The sequence below is a fragment of the Botryllus schlosseri genome, chromosome 6 (assembly GCF_051294905.1).
Source record: "Botryllus schlosseri isolate E-star chromosome 6, Bs_hap1, whole genome shotgun sequence".
In the NCBI taxonomy this organism is placed as follows: Eukaryota; Metazoa; Chordata; class Ascidiacea; order Stolidobranchia; family Styelidae; genus Botryllus; species Botryllus schlosseri.
Genome location: NC_137241.1, coordinates 17,328,230 through 17,350,148, shown reverse-complemented (window position 1 = coordinate 17,350,148; position 21,919 = coordinate 17,328,230). Strand labels below are relative to the sequence as shown.

The 21,919-nt window shown below is 40.8% G+C and overlaps 1 protein-coding gene and 1 long non-coding RNA gene across 2 annotated transcripts; one reads left to right on the top strand and one right to left on the bottom strand.

Moving 5' to 3' along the window:
* Positions 1 to 225: 225 nt before the first annotated feature.
* On the bottom strand, positions 226 to 6,225 carry LOC145441279 (uncharacterized). Its single transcript, XM_080319099.1, has 4 exons — positions 5,321 to 6,225; positions 1,792 to 1,886; positions 901 to 996; positions 226 to 371 (listed from the first exon to the last, which is right to left on the bottom strand). Exons 1-4 carry the CDS (start codon positions 5,584 to 5,586, stop codon positions 343 to 345), a joined length of 486 nt encoding a protein of 161 aa, XP_080175225.1. The 5' UTR covers positions 5,587 to 6,225; the 3' UTR covers positions 226 to 342.
* LOC145441281 (uncharacterized) lies at positions 3,537 to 4,914 on the top strand. The gene is made up of 2 exons (XR_013915786.1): positions 3,537 to 4,207; positions 4,692 to 4,914. It is a non-coding gene; the product is annotated as an uncharacterized LOC145441281 (long non-coding RNA).
* Positions 6,226 to 21,919: the final 15,694 nt, after the last annotated feature.

Below are 21,919 nucleotides of genomic sequence, written 5' to 3'. Positions count from 1 at the left end.
GCGACTCCATTTTCTCGATTTGTTTGAACGAGTGGTCTTACTTCGTCGGCGAAGCATGCCTAGTTTCATTGATTCCCTCTCGCCGCCGTTTCGTGGCATAGGCTACGCAGTACAAATCAGGATTAAGCCGCATTGTAAGAACTGATGGCCGATCATCGAGGCACTTATTTAACGTAACCTCTTAAGTTCTAACAAATCGTGTTCTCTATCCAAATATCACCACTCTTCCACAGTTTTCGTTTATAAAAAAGTCATATGGCAAAAAGATTGCATATCGTAAAAATAGGGTTTGAATCGGGGATCAGCTGAGGTGGAACTGGAACGTCGAGCCACGAGTCGTCGCTACTCGTCTTGCTTCTGCTGACGAGTTCCTGAAATGAACAAAATATCATAATATCAAGGTTGTGAGGTTTTCACTTGAATAACATACGTGCAAAACTGTTGCCTGCCTTACCACTTCTATCGCTTATTTTCAAATAACCTAATTTTTACAATTTTCAGAGAAAGCTAAATCACATAAAGTTCATTGCTTTCGACCTGAATATATTTTGCATCGGTCTGGTAGGCTGAATGTCCCTATATATAGAATTGACTGCGATGTGTATGTATACGCAGTGAAATTGGGAGGAGGTAACAGTATTTCATCGAGTCGACGCAGCAATAATTAATTATGATTATAATTTGCGACTTAACCATCGAAAATGACGTCATGATTCGAATGCCAAAGTTATTGCGGCTCACAAATCATTTGGGACACCGTCACGACCTTGAAATGGACCATATAGAAATATTGGATACAATGAATATATGCCTGCTTAAATGTTCGCCAACAAATATATATGTCTTCTTATTATATCGGGCTAAAGAAGTAACATTATCATGATGAAAATTTTCACTTACCATTTGTAATATTAAACTCCATATTTTTGCGTCTAATTTTAGCCTCCGCATTCGGGCCGTGGTACTGCAGCGGCATGTTCCCGTCCCTACCATCCACTGTAAAATGAAATAGCTGAAATAGCGACTTTAACATCGAGTGAGATAGCGTGATGGCGATTCGTCCCGCTTCTTCGTCGGCAGGTTGTGGTTTCAATTCCCGGCCGGGCCAGACCAAAGACTAGAAAACCTACTATCTCGCTGGACGCTCAGCATCCACATATAGCACGGAGGAGTAAAACTGGTGGTGCAGACTAAATAGCCCTACTTAAAAGTAGGGTAACCATATGTCCACCTTTAGAGTGATTTGTCCTCGTTTTTCAGGAAATCGAAAATGTCCTCCGAGTACGCCTAAATGTCCTCTATATTGGAAACCTTTCCTCCTTTACAGCTTTGACAGCCAAGCTCATGGACGGGATCAACTGAAGATCAACATAAATGACGCGAAATACGTAACGCAGACGTTCGAGCGGGTCATTCGGAGTCGAACCAGATAGACGACCTTTTATATTTTATTTCATTTTATCAACAACACCACAGAAATATGGGTAAAAAGTGGGTAATTCGTAAATGAAGACAATGTGGTGAATTTTTTTAGTCGACACTACAGTAATATCGGTAAAAGTGGGTAATTCGGGAGTGCAGTCAAAGTGATGATCTTTTTTTAGATTTCCAATGAATATATCAAAATCAGCTGTTTTGAATTTTCGTAAAATTTTTTGATTTGATAAAAGTGTTCTCCATTCCCTCTACTTGAAGGTCGTATCGCATCTCCATCGCCGAATCAACTCGATGGTACAGGCGAAATAGACATGATCTCTCAATAATGAGTTTGCATCACAAATAACATTTTACCTATGTATGTTCCGTCTTCCTCGACGATATCCACTTTCCCTCTGTTTATTAGCAAAGCATTATTTGCTGATGACGGAGCAGGGTCATCCGGTGGTCTAAGAGGTAAAATAGGGTAACAATTCATGCTTTTGTCATATTTCAACTTTATTTATTCTGTCCGTGAAGTTCAACAAGCATGGACTGTAAATTGTTACAATAATACTAATAGATGGATAGGGAGCACTCTTAGCGTAACGAGTGCGTATTTCCACCCATGTACCGCACCGCACCTCTAATATATGGGTGTGAATATACACCCATGGCACACACGAGACCAGAACCTGTACCTCAGACCTATACCGCGGTATAAATCGACTACATTTTAATCCGACATTGGCACAAATATCAGATTGTAGGAACATCAAGGCTTAATATTTCCACCAAATAGTCAACTCAAACCTTCTGGATACCGAACAGCCACCAGCAATCAAGAACTTGTCAGACCTCGACCATTGAGGCCCAGAGATTATTTTTCCGTGTATACTGTATACCTACTTGAATTATATACTATACTTGTCATTAATAGTTGATTTATCAACGAGGATTAGAGTTTGGATGATATTTTCCACTGCGGAAAGCCGTAAACATCGATTGGTCCTAAAGTGACATACGAAACATGTATTACAAAGCTACGCACATGAGTGGAAATACATATTTATGGGCTCACGATCAACCAACAGTGCTGCGACAAAGCGTATGCAATGAAATAGGTGTGGTTGAAAAACTGATAATCATCTTTGATCCTATATGTAGAACACGGATTATATTTTTGTGGTCGCATATAAGGTACATACTTGAACTTTCGCATCATTCATAATCTTTTGCTAACCCTATACTTGTGATTTGCTCATATTTATTGTTCAGTATTATTGAATCTACTGCGTAAGTGCGTATCGCAATCAATTAAGTTGGGCTCGTTCATTATAATATCCCGGAAAGGCACGTGAACAGTGCGGAAAAAGGTTATCGAGTGAAAATTGGGGTACTGTTTAAGTGTTTATGGACGACGGGCGCAATAACCATATGTCCAATCTACTTTGAAACTATTGCATTAAGAAAGAAATATTCTGTTTGTCTGTCAGTATTTCGCAAGGAGAGAGTACAAAATGCTCCAACACAAAACGTGAACTGAAGTATTGTCACATTAAATGTTTGATTAGGCTGCGAAACTTTATCTCAGATCTCAACGAAGTCATAAATGGATATCAGTAAATGAGCCTTACGCTAGCCACGTGCAGGCAGACGAACATTCGACAAACGACAAAATTAAATGTTTTGAGCCGCCGTATACTCGGATCAGCATTTCGTCATTACAGAGAGAGAAATGTAGTACCTACACACAAAAAAATCTGGTAGATTTACAAAGAAATTTCTGTAAATTTTACAACGAATTACCGGTCGCAGCTAATAGCAGCGTGTAGTTTGTCATTTTACATTTTGATATGTAATATTACATTAATTTAGCTGCTAAGTCAAGTTACCAGAATTTCTTCGCAAGGTTACTGACAGTTACTCGCTACGGCATTTTACCAAGCTATTGGCAAAATTGATTAGCTTCCAAGCCCCAGCAACCAGTGGATACGTGGAAGTGCATGTCACTGTGATATCATTCCCGTTGCGATTTGACCTGATTCAACCTCGTTCGCGAGACAGGATTAGGTCACACGGAACTGGTTGAACCTAGTACCAATTTCGGTATAGTGCATAGTTGGGTGCAAGAAGCAGCTGACAATGTAGTTACACCATATACATTATATTATAAGGCTATGGCTAGTACACGGTCGGTCTCGGCGGTTAGATTTGTTGTAACAGATAGGGCTAATGAGTTACAAAAATCAGTTTAGGATATATAATCTTATTCCTGAAACTAGAAATATCAGCACAGCAGCAGGCTCAGTTGACCATTTCTTAATGACGGACACGGCGACCTATAATAGGTTACCTTATGTTGCGCGTTGCAGGTTATTCTGAGATTCGTAGTAAACAACCGACAGTCAACTGTGACATCACAAATAGCGTCCGGTTAGGTAAGTAAGTAGGGAACCACACGTGGAGCAATAAATATCAATATATACGAAATTAGATGCAAAAGAAAGGGACTATAGGTGTTGATAGATGTTTCTGTTTGAAAAACCAACCTGGATTGAACATTATAACGTGGACAGTAAATATTATTGGTGGCATATGTGAGCGGATGAATATCACTTATTTCAAAGTCGTCTGCGTGTCGAGCCGAGTAGCCGACCGGTCGGCCATTAATATTGAGCTTTGGGCATGCAAAGGCTGACGGTGCGAAGCTTGTGACTTGTGATTGAAGAAAGTAGAGACTTTCGTTGAAGATTGTCAGGACTGATGAATGGGATGCGCATCGTAAAAGGTACAGTAGCCTACTGTATAGTATTAGTTACCGTGAATATCTACGACTGTGCACACCACCCGGATGACTTTGGTTTCATGATTTAAATATTTCAGTCGCCCCATTCTCAGTTCTATTTTGGGATATTAGTTGACTTGTATAATGACCTGCGACACCACATACTCTGCCGCGGAGTAGTTGAAACTGTTAGCTTGTTATTGACATTTATCGGGTCATAGCTTAGATATGTTTTCATCCACTGCTCGATATGTTAGGCTCACATGCCGCATTAAATGAGGCACCTTTTCTTTCAATACATTGATCATTTAAGTCATGAATCTCTGCTGTATCATGTTAAATGAGGAGTCGTCAACTCACAATGTACCAGTACCGGTACTTAAAAACTTGTTATATTTTTTTTAGCCTATTTGTCTTAGTCTTTATAAGTCATGTCTAGGTTAGCAACTTGGCTTAGTATAGCGACTTACGCATGAATTATTTTTAGTGGAACTGCAAGATACCAGTCACACAGAAGGAATGAAGACGAGAAAAAGAAACAATTGGAAGTTTATCCGGCGTTGGAATTAATTCACCTTTTCTTGGGACCACTCGTGCTATATTTGCATGCCTCCTAAACAAGAATTATACCTCCAGCAGCAATACTTTTTCATCGTGAATCATGAATGAATATACAGTTGTCCTAATGTCGTCTTGAGGGCGTGAAGAAACTTTTGCGGTATTTTGGCATCGCGTTGCTTTGGGATAGGTATGGATGTAGGCTGAGACGTGAATTTACAAGCTGGCATGTAATCTGATTTACAAGGACAGCATGTAGGGTTATAGGTAGGTAGGTAGGTAGGTAAGGCGGTAAATGTAGCCTACACAGAAGAGAAAGTAGATTGAATATACCAGAGGTGACTGTAACATTACAGTCTGGCATGTAAAGTTAGATTACCGGACGGTTGTAAGTTGAATTTACATTGAGTGACGGTAATGTTATATTACTGCCAAGTGGCTGGCCACCCTGCTTCCAGACATTTCGCGGTAAATCGAGGTAAATTTTTTTTTGTGTGTACATCTGGAATAAGGTTCACACGTAGAAAGATGACGACGATCCGCCTAACATTACCCCACCTGTTCCAGTAATCCTTAGCAGCCTTGCCAACAATCCACGCAATCGCAATTGCCGCGCCGCATGTCAATAATTTACCAAGATTTTCTTTGTTGAATACGGATTTCAGTATATTTTTAGAAGTTTCATCGCTAACGATAAAGTTTGTTGTCCCGATGGTACCTTGGATTCCACCACTCGGTATTGCAAGATCGTCTGTCATTATAGTGTTCGATATTGGTTCCTTAGTTTTAAAACGATTTAACCTGGACATTAGGAAATAAAACATTCATGTTAAAAATCCACATGATGATGGCATTACAAATAAAATATAATTGGACAGCATAATTGTAGCGAGATTCGTGAAAAAAGTCGTTCACCGTGTGCGCTCAAAATGTAGATTTCGGAGAAGCTAAGCCAGTGGTTCCTGACCGGGTGGGAATTTTCCACTTAGGGGGAATTTTGTGATTTCATGGGAAATCTGGCTTTAAGGTTGTATAGACAGGTACCTATTAGACCCACCAAATACTTCCTTTTATGGCAGATTTGTAAAGTATGTAACTAGTTCTTTCCAAATGCGCGTTCCTTCTGGCTGATTAATTGTCAGATCATTCTTTTTCTTGCGAATATTCCCTCTGATATTTTAAAACTAGTCCCGGTGTGCTAAAAGTGTGGTTCGCGAGATGATTTTGTTGGGCCTGCGACAGACACTCTACCAAATTGCTCCTATGTTTCAGTCATTGATAATAAAGGACCCACCGGAAGCTAACTCGCGAAAAAATCTTGAATGGTCTTAAACGTGTGACACACCCTGAAATTTCGAAAACAATATTTTCATCATTTCTACCAACACGACTAGTCAATTACTGCACACTGGTTTGTCATAACATTAAAATTAGCGTTACAGTCCCTCATCAACCTCCCTCCCCCATGTTTGTAATTACGTCCTTGGACAACAGCCCGCCTAGGGTTAAATTGGTACGGGAGGGGTCAGTGATATACCTTGTCAAAGTGTAATGTGATTCGAATTGGAAATAGTATGGGCACTAGGGTTATGACTAAAACAAAATTTCAAAATTTTGTGTGGCCTGTAGTCACAAATGATGAACTTTTGTGTCCTGATTTCAAAAATCACAAAAGTTAAGACTGTTTAAACAAAAACCTCCCGCACAAATTTTTTCCAGTTTTCACTGTATGAAGGATGGGCTTTCTTTTGTAGATACAGACTAAATTATTTATATATCGACTGATTTGAATTTAACTGACCCAATTCCAATTGATAAGATTTAAAATAGTATTTTGGTAAATTTTGATCGCCCAGATTGGATTATTCCTATCGTGTTGTTGTTTACAGTCAAAATTAAATAATTAAAAAATAATTATTAATTCCTATTTTAGATGTAGACTGTGTATATCCTATAATTTCAATTTGTCTGACACAAATCAAACTAGGTGTTCGAAAGGCGAAACTAGAACAACTCTAGATATTTTCGGCGGTTTAGAAAACCGATTAGAAGAATATGATGCATAGGAAAATTTGAAAATCTCATAAATCACATGTGACACCGTAGCATCTGTGTATACTGGACAGCAGAATGGCGTTGTTTCGAAACTGCAAAATGCAATGATGAGCAAGGGTTTTCATAAACCAAAATATATTGTTTGCCAACATCATATTATCGATTCTTAAAGCATATATTAGAGTTCTTCAATCCAACGTCTTCAACAAATCCAACTCTAAGCTACAAATTTGGAGATGATGTGGTAAAACACTACGAAAACTTGGTGCAATCCACCAAGCAAGAATTTCAGATAAAAATATTAGAAAGCCGAGGATGGAGGGATGATTTCAAGTTTATCTATGACCCGTGCAGAGCATGCCGCTCTTTCAGAGAAGATAGTATAGTATGGATTACTACTAATCAAAGGGCATAAACTTCCATCTCTACGCAATGCGAGATGGTGCTCAAGGTTCATGATTGCGTACTTCCAAATCCTTGATGGAGAATAACTCTGAAGATATCATGCTTATTGATCGCAAATGCGTGTCAGGAAGACTGGTATTCTAACCAGATGTCTTAAGATGGAATATACTAGAGCCCGACCAATTATCGGTTCGTCGATAATATCGCCACGATATTACGCTTTGACAGAATTATCGGAATCGGCCATTGGAGCTGAAACATTATCGGCAATTTGCGTGTGTCGTCACAACATGGCGGTAGGAAGTCAGAAAACTATAATCTTTGACCGCTAGACTGAGAATATTGATATATTTCATATAGCTTACACTTTACAGGTGTCCAGATGCAGCCTTTCTAGTTTATTTCATGTTCAAGTATAACCATGGCTGTAAAGATGTTCAAATAAATGCCCCTAAGCTTTGAAAATGGGCTTATGTATACATCCAACTTCTTTTGAATGTCGGCTGACTGTATTGGGGTTATCAGTCAAGGTGTGAGATACCGGTTTTATCGGTATCGACCTAAAAATCCAATATCGGTCGGGCTCTAGAATATACCTAAGATTAGTTGCTGCTATCTTTGCGGTCGAATGCCCTGCAGCGATAAAGTGCCTCACAACCCCACTGGACGTCGGATATTTCCGTCGTACATGTCCCTGGCACTAACATAATAACAGAAGGGGAAGTCAAATTGATGGATGAACTTTACAATAAGTACAAAAGGACATACATTTGAAGATTAAATTTTTAGCAAAAAAAAATCTTTGTATTTTAAATTTTTTCTATAATTGGACCAGTGTCGAAAATTGAAGTTAGTTTGTGCGGGACATTTTTTTCGATTTGAACAAAATGATTATAATTTTATTAATTTGTACCAAAATGTTCATCAATTCCTGCTACAGGCGATTTTTTTTTTTAGTCATAACCCTAATGGGCACTCCGTCCTGAATCTTTTTAAAGCCGCTGAGCCAGTCTTATTTTCATACATAGGGCTTTTCGTGGAAAAATACATTTTCTTGATCATCTGACTGCCTTCTTTTGGGCTGGGGTTTTGTCTTAAATATTGATCGAATCGGCCTGCGAGATGAAAAGGTTGGGAACCACTTATCTGAACATTTTCCTTTGAAAACCGCAATTTTGCAAATTCGTTTGCTCACTGCTACTCTAGTATATAAACCATGGGTTCCCAAGTTCGATTGGAAATGATCCGCGATCCACCTCTGAATTTGGAATGCTGACTACGAAATAAAAAGGTCAGCACCTTCGCCCGCCCAGACCTATATCGATATAGATACTCACGGCCGATGTGAAAATGTGTCGACTTTGTGGCTCTAATAGTAATTATGTTACCGTACCACTCTGTTGATAAAATACTCATTTATTCAATTACAGCACCAGGCAGCATGGCGAGATGGCTGGTGTTAAGGCGACAAGTTTGTCTATGCGTGACGCTGTTATTGACAGAACACAATTTAAATATGGCTCTACTGCTGGTTTATTCCAGGCCTTGTTCTTAATTTCCAGCATTGGTGAGAAGCCAGCCACTTACACGGTGTCTTGCGAAACGCCTAAAATCGTAGGATCTGGATAATTAGAAATATCGGTCTGGTGTCAATGACCACAGTGGACGAAACGACTACCACAACAACAACAACAACTTCGAATGAAATTGCACGAAAATTGTTACTGTTATTATTACTATGTCCAGTGCTCCATCTCCATATACTCCATTGATACACTAATACTTCATCTAGCTAAATGTAAATCGTGGTTGCTTACTGTTCAATTGCTGATACAGTATCCAAAAATACATTATAAAATTATTCAGTTGTAGTTGGATGAGGGGAGGAAATGGTGTACCGACTACGAACTCATTTCGCTCCATGATACAAGAGCGCCATTTCTCTTTAGTTAGAAGACTATCTACTGCATTGGTTGTGTTGTGAAATGTCACAACCAAAATCTGTGAACGATAGCCTGCCACATCACGAGCGCGAGTTGTGATTGACAATTGCCGGTAGCTGTTTAGAACAGTGGTTCTCAACCTTTTACGCCTCGCGAACCGGTAAAATTCCAAAAGATATTAGGCGGACCCGCGGACCTTAAAAAATTGAAATAATCCAAAATGTACTGTATAAAGCCGTTATTCCGCTAGTATGGTACTAAAGCCGGGGTGGCCAACCGATGTGCTATTCGCGCGGCTGCATTTCGATGACTTATATGGCCGCCCTGGACGCGAAATTCCCACGGTAATCTGAATATGTCCATTTCTGAAGAATTCCGGGCTAATCTGCCATTTTCCATATCGTCTTACTGTAGGCACCGAAATCGCTTCATAGTGGTCATGTTGAGACCAAAGACGGTAATGGTCGCGCGAAGCGCGGAAAAAAATTCCGATTCACGAATGAATTCCGTCATTAATATTCGTAGGTTCTCATATTACTATCCCTTTCTCAGCTAATGCGATCAGATTCATCGGTTGAGTTGATGGAGGGAGTGTTTTAGGAAATTAAGGGCAAGTTATAAATGATGGATGATGCATCTTTGGGTTGGCCAATTGTTATTATAGTCACTTTGTTGCGTGTTCTTGTTGATTGACCTCCTATCAGGATTTTCGGTTTAGTGGAAAGATTTTGGAATCTCCCAAACGTACCAGAAACAAATTTCTTTCGTTAGGAGCGCACGATTCCAGGTATAGGTATTTCTATGCGGGCGGCGCATCATTTTCTCCGCTGTTCGCATCTGTACTGTGGAGCTCAGATTGCGAAGAGCACTACGACTATATTAAAATAGAAAAATTAGGTCTCATTGAATTGCGCCTGGCGTGAATAAAATTTGGAAAATGAATAAAATATATCAAAAATTCGGGAGGCAATTCGTAAATTGAATTTTCTTGTCGACTGCCGCCAACACATACCAATTGATTTACTTGTCCACGGCCGCAAAAACTTTCTTCTACGGCCACAGGTTGCCCCCCCCCCCTGTGTGGTTCTCAACCTTTTTCATCTCGCAGACCGGTAAAATTTCAAAAGATATTTGGCGGACCGGTAGACCTTAAGGAATTGATATCAACCCAAATTGTAAAGCATGAAGCCGTTTTCCCGCAAGTATGGTACTAGAACAGGGGTTCTCAACCTTCTTTGGTCGTAGCCCATTTTCTAGTTTGAAAATGTCCTGTGGCCCACATCTTATGCTAGAGAGTCATAGGACTTCCTGTTTAATGCGTGGTAATCGCCGGCGCCGATATGCCTATTTCTCTGAAACATCCGCATTTTTTAAATCTTATTACGACCAATATCAAAGGCCGGGCCCGTGGCATAAAGTCGCGCGAAGCGCGACGAACATTTTCAGTTGAATATATCTCCTCATAGAAACGACCATTGAAATAGTTTTGGGCCACTTGAACTCCTCCACAATAGGGGTTTTTGGGTGCGAAAGTTACGGACTTGGTAGATCGTATAACTCTGGTGTACAATATGGCCGTCCGCTGTTCGACTCACGTCGCGAAACCCAATGATCTAATTCCCGCATCCACTGTTTGATTGGGGTGTTAGTTCTACTATAGAAATTAAACATGGAACGGCAACGACTGATTTTGCAGCTTCGTTCCGCTTCGCCGAGGCTGGAGTGGAGAATTGTTTTGCGTAAGCGACTGTAGGATTTCTGGCAATACAAAAGCTATCTTCTCGAGCGCAGAAATTACTGAATCTGGTCTTGATCGAAAGCTACTGTTGCACCGATTCCGAAAATATAAATTAAAATAATGATCAGGCACTGATCCACCTAGAATCTGTCCTCCAACTCTGAAATATCTCTGCAATACACAAATAAACGCAACTTCAAATGGGCATTTCGGCGTCGGCCATTATTTATCACCCTTTGGGGGCCCCAAGACCAACTTTTTTTATTGGAGGGGGGGCTGGCGAAGTGCTGTTACGGTCCTGCATCCAGCCTATAGGCCTACCTGCGGAACAGATTTTACGCCAAAACCTGTGTTGCTCTATAGATTTTGAAGGTGTTTCCATAGCGGGAGAGATGACGAGATTTGGTATTTATTATTCGGATTATGCGTTCTAACTATGTGCGAAATTTAAAGGCTCTTCCTACACAGTTCGATTAGTAATTTCGTTACCGAAGTCGAGTATGTATTGAATAGGTGCGCACAACCTAGCCAATAACGGATTTTTTCGCAAAAGCCGGTATCGGTCTATGTTTATTTTGATAGTGTTGAATACCGAGATGAGCGATTAGCTTTCGAAGTGTATATCTTGATGATGTCATCTAACACTGCAGCAAGTTTCAAGATTGCCACTAACTGATTAGCGTGGTAATTTTGTTATCGAAGTCGAGTATGTATTGTATAGGTGCGCACAAGGCACAACGTAGCCAATAACGGATTTTTCGCAAAATCCGGTATCGGTCTATGTTGATTTTGATTGTGTTGAATACCGAGATGAGCGACTAGCTTTCGAAGTGTATATCTTGATGATGTCATCTAACACTGCAGCAAGTTTCAAGATTGGCACTAACTGATTAGCGTGGTAATTTAGTTATCAAAGTCGAGTATGTATAAGTGTGATATGCCATTTAACCCAAGGCAAATTGCTCGATTGTTGCGCTGCGATTGAACAGTCGCTAGATTCAGTGGAGCGTGACCTAACAATGGGAAACCGGGAGTTTCCGTTCCATAGTCACATTCGATAGTTCTACTATGGTGGGGAATATAGTAAAACCATTCTGGGCCAGCTTCAAACAATTCTTTGGTGAGAAGTGGAAGAAGAATTTTTTATTATGCAAGCTTTATGTACCAAGTACAACGCAATGTTCTCTCTAAGCTGCGCACGTGCGCAAATGCGCAGTGCTGACACGGTCTCTGCGCACATAAAATCGAAGTTGCGTACAAAAAATTGGAAGTGCTGAATTTTTTTCTAGTCGTTACGCACTGTTGTCCAAGGGTATGCGCAGTATGTTGATGAGTGTGCGCAGACTCGTCAAAAATTAGTGGGAACATTGTACAAGTACATAGTATGTCTTGTATTTCTTACTGAAGTAGTGATGTCAGAAGATTCAATATAATAATACAATCAATTCATGTGACTCAAATCCATTACAATTCGTTGCGGTGGTGCCCCATACTTCCACAGGAAGTTGATAATGCACAAAAAGTTGCAATTATGGGTATTTCTATGTTACAATAATATGACCTGCCGAAGTAGCCTACAGTAAATCTACATCAAATACACTTCAGTTCGAGTTAAATGCACGCCAAACGGCATACGACACATGACCCCGCCGGATTACTTGGTTGCTTCAGCACTAACTTCCAGGTAATATACAATCGAAATTATTTTCATTGCTGTAACCGTATAGGTTGCCATAGCTTGGGAGATAAAAGCCGCCGCTCCCTCCCCAATTTCCGACTTGTACATTGTGACTCCGCACGTGCCACTGTCTCATCTAAGTCGGATGAATAGCTTCATGTAGCATCCGTTTAATTCGATAATACGAATATATTTTTGAGCGAATAACATAACAAATATAATTAAACTTCCACTAATTCTACAATTTTCCAAATTGCTCCGTGGCCTACCTCAAAATGCTATTGTGACCCACCAGTGAGCCATGGCCCACAGTTTGGGAGCCACTGTACTAGAGAGTGACATGTTGAGGGTTTTGGCCGTAATTAAATAAGTTCATGATGTTGTATTCATGTGATTTTACGGCAGTGTCTGTTGAGTGCTGAGTCGACATAAATAGCCTTGCCCAGATTAAAACCCTTTGCGCGGATTGCCAAGGATTAATCGACCACGTTAACTCGAATAATACTTTCTCCACGACAATATCCAGAGAAGAAGCGTTTGGAGTCGGACCAAGCACCTTTTGCGCGCTGTGGCGAGTCGCTCGCATGTCGTCACCGCAGAGGCGCAGACAGCTTGATCTTTAAGTCAAATCGAACATGTTTCCGAACCTAGTCTCACCTAACGAAGTTCTAAATCAGTTTATAATCATATGCTGTTTTTACCTTCCCAGTGGACAAGCCAACAACATATTGTATCTTGAAATTAAGGTGTCAAATTTTAATATATCTCGCGGACCGGCACCGGTCCGCAGACCGGCGGTTGAGAACCACTGGTTTAGAAGGTCTATCAAGTTGTTATATTCGGTGATGAACTTGGTTAAAAATAGATAGTGCGCATTGCGCATGCGTGCGTGTTCCTGGTGATGGATAGATTCGTTCACGGAGCGTGTGGTTATTAGTCAGCTAACGGCGACCATTATGAGCTCATCTGAATAGAGGATATCAATATGACTGCTATAATAGGGTGTTCACTGTTCACTGTTCATGGTGGGGAAATGCTACAGACAGTTCAATATCCGTTGCAAACTAGATATGACCTGAGATTGCTGTACTGTTATCTTCGATGCTGCAATTTATCACTCTGTGGCTATTATCTATATTTAAGGATAACACCAAACCGCACTCAGTTGAGCTTACAGCTAAGCCACTTCTTACCTAACGCTCGAATCCAAGTCACCGCATATACAGTTTCATGGTGTCGCCGTCACGAAACATCCTCTTGATGACATATTTTGATGACATTACTTCGCATCAATGAATGAGTCAATATATGTTTACGCCGCGCAAGCGATACTACAATATTTCAAACGCACGGTCTACTACATGACTATAGCAACGGCATGGTTATACGCACACATTCATGATCTGTTCCCAGGGACATTTGATTTATACAGATATCATAAAATATGTAATAGATTATATACTATATAACTTACTTCCTGAGAAGGGATTGATTGTAAGTTGTTAACACATTCGCTACCGATCCAACGTTTCTGGAAACTGTATACAATGCTTATAATGCAGTCACTTAGCTGCGTAGAACCGCCACAAACACCGTTTTTAGATGAAGTAAATGTAAATTGAATACTCCTATTTAAACCCCTTGAATAACTCGACTTTTAATTAACTTGTGCGTACAACACTAACTGATGTCATGCGGTAACACATGTTCTTGTTGTCTGACCTGCAATCATGTTGTACAATTGACAATTTTATCAACGTGCACTCGCGCAGCCAACAATAAGCTGCGAAAACGCCCGCAATACTATTCTCGCACTATATTACGCCGACGATATTCCAGACGAGTTATTAGTAGGAATTCTGTCGGTGTACTGTGTCGCTGAATCGCGCAATCGAATTAGTAAACCGTGACGCGTGACACTCGTGTTCCGACTTCCGATATTGTCTACCTATGTTGATGCGATCAATGGAGCACTGACGCTCTGACAGCATAGTGTCCTATATCAGTGGTTCTCAACCGCCGGTCCGCGGACCGGTGCCGGTCCGCGACGACATTCCGGCCGGTCCGCCAGGTATATTACAATTTTATACCTTAATTTCAAGATGCAATATTGAAGGCTCGTCCATTGATAAAATAAATAAAACATCAAATTTTAAAATAATTCAGAACTTCATGAGGTAACACTAGGACTGGAAACATGTTCAATTTGACTTAAAGTTCAAGATATGTCATTTGACGACATGTGAGCGAGAAGTACAGAGCAGATACGAGCTGACTCGCCGCTAAACAGCGCAGTCTGCGCGATCACCCGTTTTCGATTCATTCATTTTATGCAGGACCGTAACTGGGGCACCCAAACCCAATTGGAGAGGGGCCGATTGAAAAGAGCGCAAAATTATTTTCCAGATGAATATAAACCATAGTGCATTTTTCTGAAACTTTTTCCAACATTTTTCAATTTCTTTTCGCCCTTTGCGCGATTTGGTATCACTGAATGTCTTGCTTATATTAGGTGCCCTTCTCCGAGAAATACGCACGGTGTATAGAAATAGGCATTTCGGCGTCAGCCATTACCATGCCACGCAACCCATAATGAAGTTTAGGCTAACATGGGACTCCGAAAGGTGTGCCAAAAATTCGGCAGCGAGAAAACCGATTCAGTCATGAAGTATCAATGATTTTCGCTATTGGCGCGATTAAGCTGGATAAACTCTGTGCTTACACTGAGTAGAATGAATGTGCTCACAAGTAGGTACAGGTGAAAACATCCACCTAACTGTAGGTGTAGGGTCTGGGGGCGAAGCCCCGGAAGTCGGGATTATCGCTCTGTGGGGCACAAGATCAACGTCATTGGGGGCGGGCTAGCGAGGTGCTTTTGCGGCCCGGATTTGCGGATGGCCGGTATAGTTTGCTGCAAGGTGTTTTCTTGCGGAAGCATTGTATTCGTAGTTGCCTGAATAGCCTATGCGTCTGGTGGCAGTGGGCAATGAGCAAGGTAGCACTACAAGGTGCTTGGTTCGAGTTGGCGAGGTCGGTTAAACCCACGGCCTTCGGTGCGAAATACTGTAAACGACTCTCGGCAGTAGCACGTTCATCTGGATAAGGCAATTTTACGTCGACTCTACAGACTGACCATCATAAAATCACATGGATGCCATCATGAAGATAATCAATCACGATCAAAACCCTCTAAATGTCACTCTCTAGCACCATATAATTGTAAAAAACGGTGGCATTCTGGCTTCATTTCAATTTTCAAAGTTCACCGGTCCGCCAGACATTTTTTTGAAATTTTACCGGTCCGCGAGGTGAAAAAGGTTGAGAACCACTGTCCTATATGGCAGAGATGAGCATGGATTAGGATTAGGTTTTGAAAAAACAGGATTTGTGAAATTTTGTCGGATTTGGATTGGATTTGGATTTGACATTCTTTTCAGAACGGATTAGGATTTGGATTGGATTTACCTATTTTTTGGGAGATTGAAATGTCGTGTGGCGAATGGCGACAAACTTTATTCAGATCCGTTATTAATGTACTTATGGTTACTAAGTTATCTTGAATCAAGTGAATCGTTGGTTGTGAAAGAAAATTTTCGAATCCCTCCGTTGCATAAATTAGAATTTTTTCTGAATTTCCATTTGGAATCAGATTAGGATTGGACATGGACTTGAATATGAAAAAGTTATGGATTAGGATTAGGATTTGGATTTGAAGATTCGGATTTGGATTGGATTAGGACATAGAAATTTCAAATCCGCTCATCTCTGCTATATGGTGTCGACACAAGCAAATCTCACGGCTCAGTGAAATTGATCTACGTCACACTTTCCATTTGGCTGCAGGCAATTTGACGGTAATTTTTGACCGGCTTGCCGAGCATCAAATTTGATAAAACGGGTATCAATCGAAAGCCGCCGCTGTTTTGATTACGAAAATATAAATTTTATTTCGCTGGTGGCCCTGGAACCACCATAATCAGCCTCGATTTTTTCATTGTTGTGGAGAGTGGCATTGGGACGCAACAATGCTGTCTGGCGAAACGAGAGGCGCGGCGAGAGTGAGTGCTCAACTGGTCACTGCTCAGCTGGCGTCGAGGCAATGATACCTCTGTATTACTTCGGCATTCAGAGAAATCCGAAAGGGGATTGAAAAATGATACATCAAATTCCAACGTCACCGTTTAGTTAAATCTCCTATATATTTCTGACAAGGGCTAGGCTATATTGGCCTAAGCTTGGTAATAGAGCATTCCAATGAAAAACAAAGGTAGGAATTTGGTGGTCATATTTTGGAATCATTTGACTGGTCCGGCCCGCAGGCTATCTAATAAATAATTGGATCCGGACCGCGACCCCAGTTTAGTTCGACACTCATGCTGCAACCCTTTAATCAACATTTTACTTGCTGCATTCGCGGACCAAGTCCTACCCTTACAGGTCAAGGAAATGCTGCATGGTAATTTGTGCTCACACTCAACCGAAGCGACTATAGAAAGTATCGGCACCCTCCATCTACAGCGCAACGTGTCTCTGGAGCCCTACACAACAAGCGGGCTAAGCAGGGATGTCTAGATATCTAGATATCCCTGGGGCTAAGCCAATCGATATCATAATAATTTGACATCTCAATGTATACAACTACCTAGACCAGGGGTGTCAAACATATGGCGCGCCAGGTGATTTATTCTGGCCCCTGAAGCAATTCTGAGTAGATTTAAAAATACCATTCAGAATATTTCTAAGATTTTTTGTTAGAAATACTTCCATTAAATAATCTCTCAAGACAGCAAATTCCGAGTATGATCATTGCTGTTCATGTTCATAGGCCACATTATAAACATCCGGCGGCGGACTTGAGGTCTCACTCGTGTCGCTATTAGGAACTATAGTCGGCGACATTGAAACCTAATTCCGAGAAGGCACAAACGTGCACCCACTGAGTTCAGAGTGTTATGGACAAATGGATTGAAAACTAAATATTCACAGAAGCGAAAACGCCGATACGAAACCGTTATATGCAGGATACATAGAGAATATAATAGTTACGCAGAAGTATAAATCAAATATATGTAGTTGCACTGCTGTATCCCCTCTGACTCAAAAGGTCCCCGGCCCCAGGCCCAGAGAAACCCGAATCGCGATTTAATAATATATGACGGTATCCAAATGTCCAATCACCGTATTTCTTATGGCAATTCGGCTGTTTGCGATACTGGTGTTGCTGTAATTGAACCCGGTTCGTAATATAAAGTGATATTCTAATATATGCTTGATTATAAAGTATTCAATGAAAATCAAGGGTATGGATTTTGAGGTAACATTTTGGTAGGGCTCGCGAGTAGGGCTGGGCAAAATCGAGTACCTGAGTGATTCGATTCTGAATCACGTAATATGCTTCGAGTCGAGTCGAGTAATCGAGTATCACTCATTATGACGTCACAACAAAATGTAATATGTCAAAGTTCCAATATGTACCTTTTGTGCCACCACAAAGAATATAATGCCTGTTATCTAGCAATTTGAAGATACTTTGGTATTTCTTCCACGCTACCGATTCCATTGCACTTGGTTACAATGTTATAGGAGGGTCATGACTTCAGAAATGTTTTTCCAGTAACGGTCGTAGCTTTGTATTATATGTTTTTTTATGCTGCGATACGCCCAATCAAGGTTTCAAGGCTCCCACAGCGGAAAATAGCATCCAAACAATATCTCTCGTTGATAAAAATAACTTTCAGTTGCGAGGAGCGTATAATTTCATTACTCGAAAAAATCGTCTTTTGCTACTCGACTCGAATCATCAAAATATTACTCGATTCAGATTCGAGTACTCGAATCATTGTGCCCAGCCCTACTCGCGAGTGATCTGCAGGTTTGAATCCGTCCCGTCACGCATGTTGAGTTTGAAATCCCTGACGAAAATTCGTGGGGTCCTAATGCACTCTGTGGACCCAGTTCTATCCTTACAAGTCAAGGAAAGGCTGGTATTTGTGTGCTCGCATATAGAAAGTATTAACAGCGCAACGTTTCTCTGTGACGCGATTGCACTTCGAAACACAAGATCATTGCCCATTGCCGCGACGCCAGCTGAGCACTCACTCTCGCCGCGCAGCCATCATTTGCTTCCGACCTACGCTCTCGTTTCGGCAGACAGCATTGTTGCGTCACTATGCCACTCTCCATAACAATGAAAAATTCGAGGCTGATTGTGGGAGTTCCGGGCCACGAGCGAAATAAAATTTATATTTTCGTAATCACTACAGCGACAGCTTTCGATTGATACCCGTTTTATCAAATTTGATGCTCGGCATGCCGGTCAAAAATTACCGTCAAATTGCCTTCAGCCAAATGGAAAATGTGACGTATGAGACCAATTTCACTGAGCCGTGAGATTTGCTTGTATCGACATCATATAGGACACTATGCTGACAGTCTCGGTCACAATGTATTCTAGTAGGCCGACGATATTTTCAGAGCCCAGATAGAGGACAGAACGAAAGTAGTATTGTTACGTTTGAGTTTGACGATGTTTAAATTTCTTTGGCAGTTGCAGGCAGACTTTACAATATACAGCAAAGCAAAAGTTACAAAAACAGACACAAAAACAATAAAACAAGTGTCGCTCTAAACTTAGCCAACTAAGGCTAATTATAGTATCTTCTGGAAATAAATACGTCTCGTCTAAAAGTCTTATTGCTTGAAAGTAAAGCAACTAATTATATAAATGCGAAAAAGCAGGACGGTATTTGGATGTCCTCGGAAGTTCACTTTCACTTATCTGGAGAAATGAGGACAAATCCTCCTGAAAGAGAACATAAAGTAGGTCTAATTTTAGGCATACAAAGCCTGTGACTGTGACTATGACATAGTTGAGGGCTTTGATATGAAATATGTTGTCCACTATGGATATCCAAGTGCGTCCACCACCACTCCACCAGAAACGGATAACAGACTTCATAATACACGTATCGACCACCATTATGTAATATACCAAAAATCGCAAAAAGAGTGATAACATCGCGACAATAAATGCAGTACTTTAGTTTACATATAACCACCGACCAAGTTGGTGTATACCTATTGCTATTTCCAGCTATTCGTGGATGTGACGCAATAACTTGTAGAGAAGACTGTAATCGGTCACACCGCGAGCCCCGTCGTTGGAGTGAGGTAGAAACAGGAGAAGGTATCTGCTACATTACCATAAAATAAAGTATTTCTGACTTATTCAAACATCAAAGCGTTATGCTCCATTATAATTTAATTGTTGACAACAATATGGGCGCATACGTGGGTGCAATCGTGATTTGTATAATCGTAATTGGTGTGCATAAAACAGTATGTCCAAACCCGAGGTTCTTAAACTGGGGCCCACGGACCCTTTATTAGAGCCCGGCGGGCACAATGATTCCAGTGCTCAAATTAAAATCGAGTAATAATTCACATTATTCCAGTCGAGCGGTGAGAGATGATTTTTTCGAGTAGCCTACTCAAATTATACGATCTTGGCCACATTACCAACAATAATAATTATAGTTTCGATGCTATTTTTCACTTGTGAATCTCGTTTAATCTTATCGCAACGTACGGAACCAGTGGTACAAAGCTATGCACGTTCTTAGAAATACCATATCTGTGAAGTCGTGGTCACTCACAGCATTGTCACAAAGTGCAATCGAAGAGGTATGGTCAGGCCGTGTTATTTTTGGCATATGCCAAAACTGCCAAAAATAACTTATTTTTGGCATTTTTCGATTTTTATTTTTGGCAGTTTTGGCATCGTCCTCTAAATAGATAGTTTCAGCCTCGAATTAGTCACAAAAACGCTTTATTTGGGCTAGTTTGTCAAAAGACTCCTAAATTCATTTCTCGCCCAGTGAATCTGGGAAATATCGGCTTCAACAGTAGCCGTTGACGGAAAGAATGTTGCCAGTCATCCACAAAAGGTTTTCAAAGCTTCAAAATCTTTGGAGGGCCGAACCGGCTTCCATGCATCATGAAAACAGATCACTTCGCCAGTGCCATCGATCTCATCGCGGAAGGAATTTTCTTCCCGATCCTTTTCCAGGAGTTTCCTGTGTTGTCTCTCAACACATTCTATTTAGTAGCCCGACTATCATTTCTCCTTCAGTCTACCGATATATTTTCGGAGGACTTTTGTCACTTCAGGTGGCTTTATTATTACCAACTCGCATGGAAGAGTCCTGTGAAGGTTAGCTTGTTTAAGTACATTGACGCAACAAGACTGTCTGGCAAAACGAGACCATGCAGCTCAGAAATAGCCAGACGGTTTGTTGCGTCACAATGTTCAACTTGATCACAATGCAAAAATCGTGGTTGATTTTGGGGGTTCCAGCTCCTTGAGCAGAATATAATTTATATTTTAATAATCAGTACTGCGGCAGCTACTCATTGATACCCGTTTTATTAAATTTAGTGCTCGACAAGCCGGTCAAAAATGGTCGTAAAATTGCCTTTGGACAAATGGAAAGTATGACGTAAACCGAATGCAGCCAGCCGTTCAATCACGCTGTGCCCACACCATTTAGGACACCATGCTTTCACCCCTAATGGGTGGGCTGGACCCAGATTAAGAAACCTGCCTTTCACAAACGCTCTTCTCGCTTGTAACGCGGTCCTGTTAACACAGCACCATGAACGAAATACACTATTTGGCAGGCCGTGTTATTTTTGGCATATGCCAAAAATTGCTTATTTTTGGCATTTTCAAATTTTTATTTTTGGCAGTTTTGGCATCTGGCTCCTGAAATGCCAAAAATAACACGGCCTGGGTATGGTCCAAACATACCAGTTACCCTTTAATGCAGAGGTCTCAAACACGCGGCGCTCGAGCGAGACCATTTCGTGCGGCCCGCGACAGCATTTTGACTTTCGAAGTATTCGACAATATTTAACTGCCAAATCTATATTTTTTCAATTGGAAACCGGAAATTCGCCCCCAAACTAATCCAGCAGCCTGGAACTACTCACCAAACTTCACTATTACATTACATTAAATCTCTTTCAAAAGCTACCACGCAATGGAAGAGGTCAATGAATACTTCGGCGATTGGACATTTCTTTTACTATCGCACAATAATCATTATATTCAAGTTGTTATAGATCTGTTCCAATATTCGAAGGCAAATCTGACGTTGATTTAATTTGACTTAGGTAATGACATGTGATCAATTGCCTTGTTATCAAGAGTATGCCCGAAACCCGGATTAGGCTGTACTGCTCCAATGCTGTGATATCAGATCCATCTTGGTAAAATTTTAAAATATTCTACCTACAATTGTGACACGTCAAATGTCCGCTAACTGCAAAATTATAAC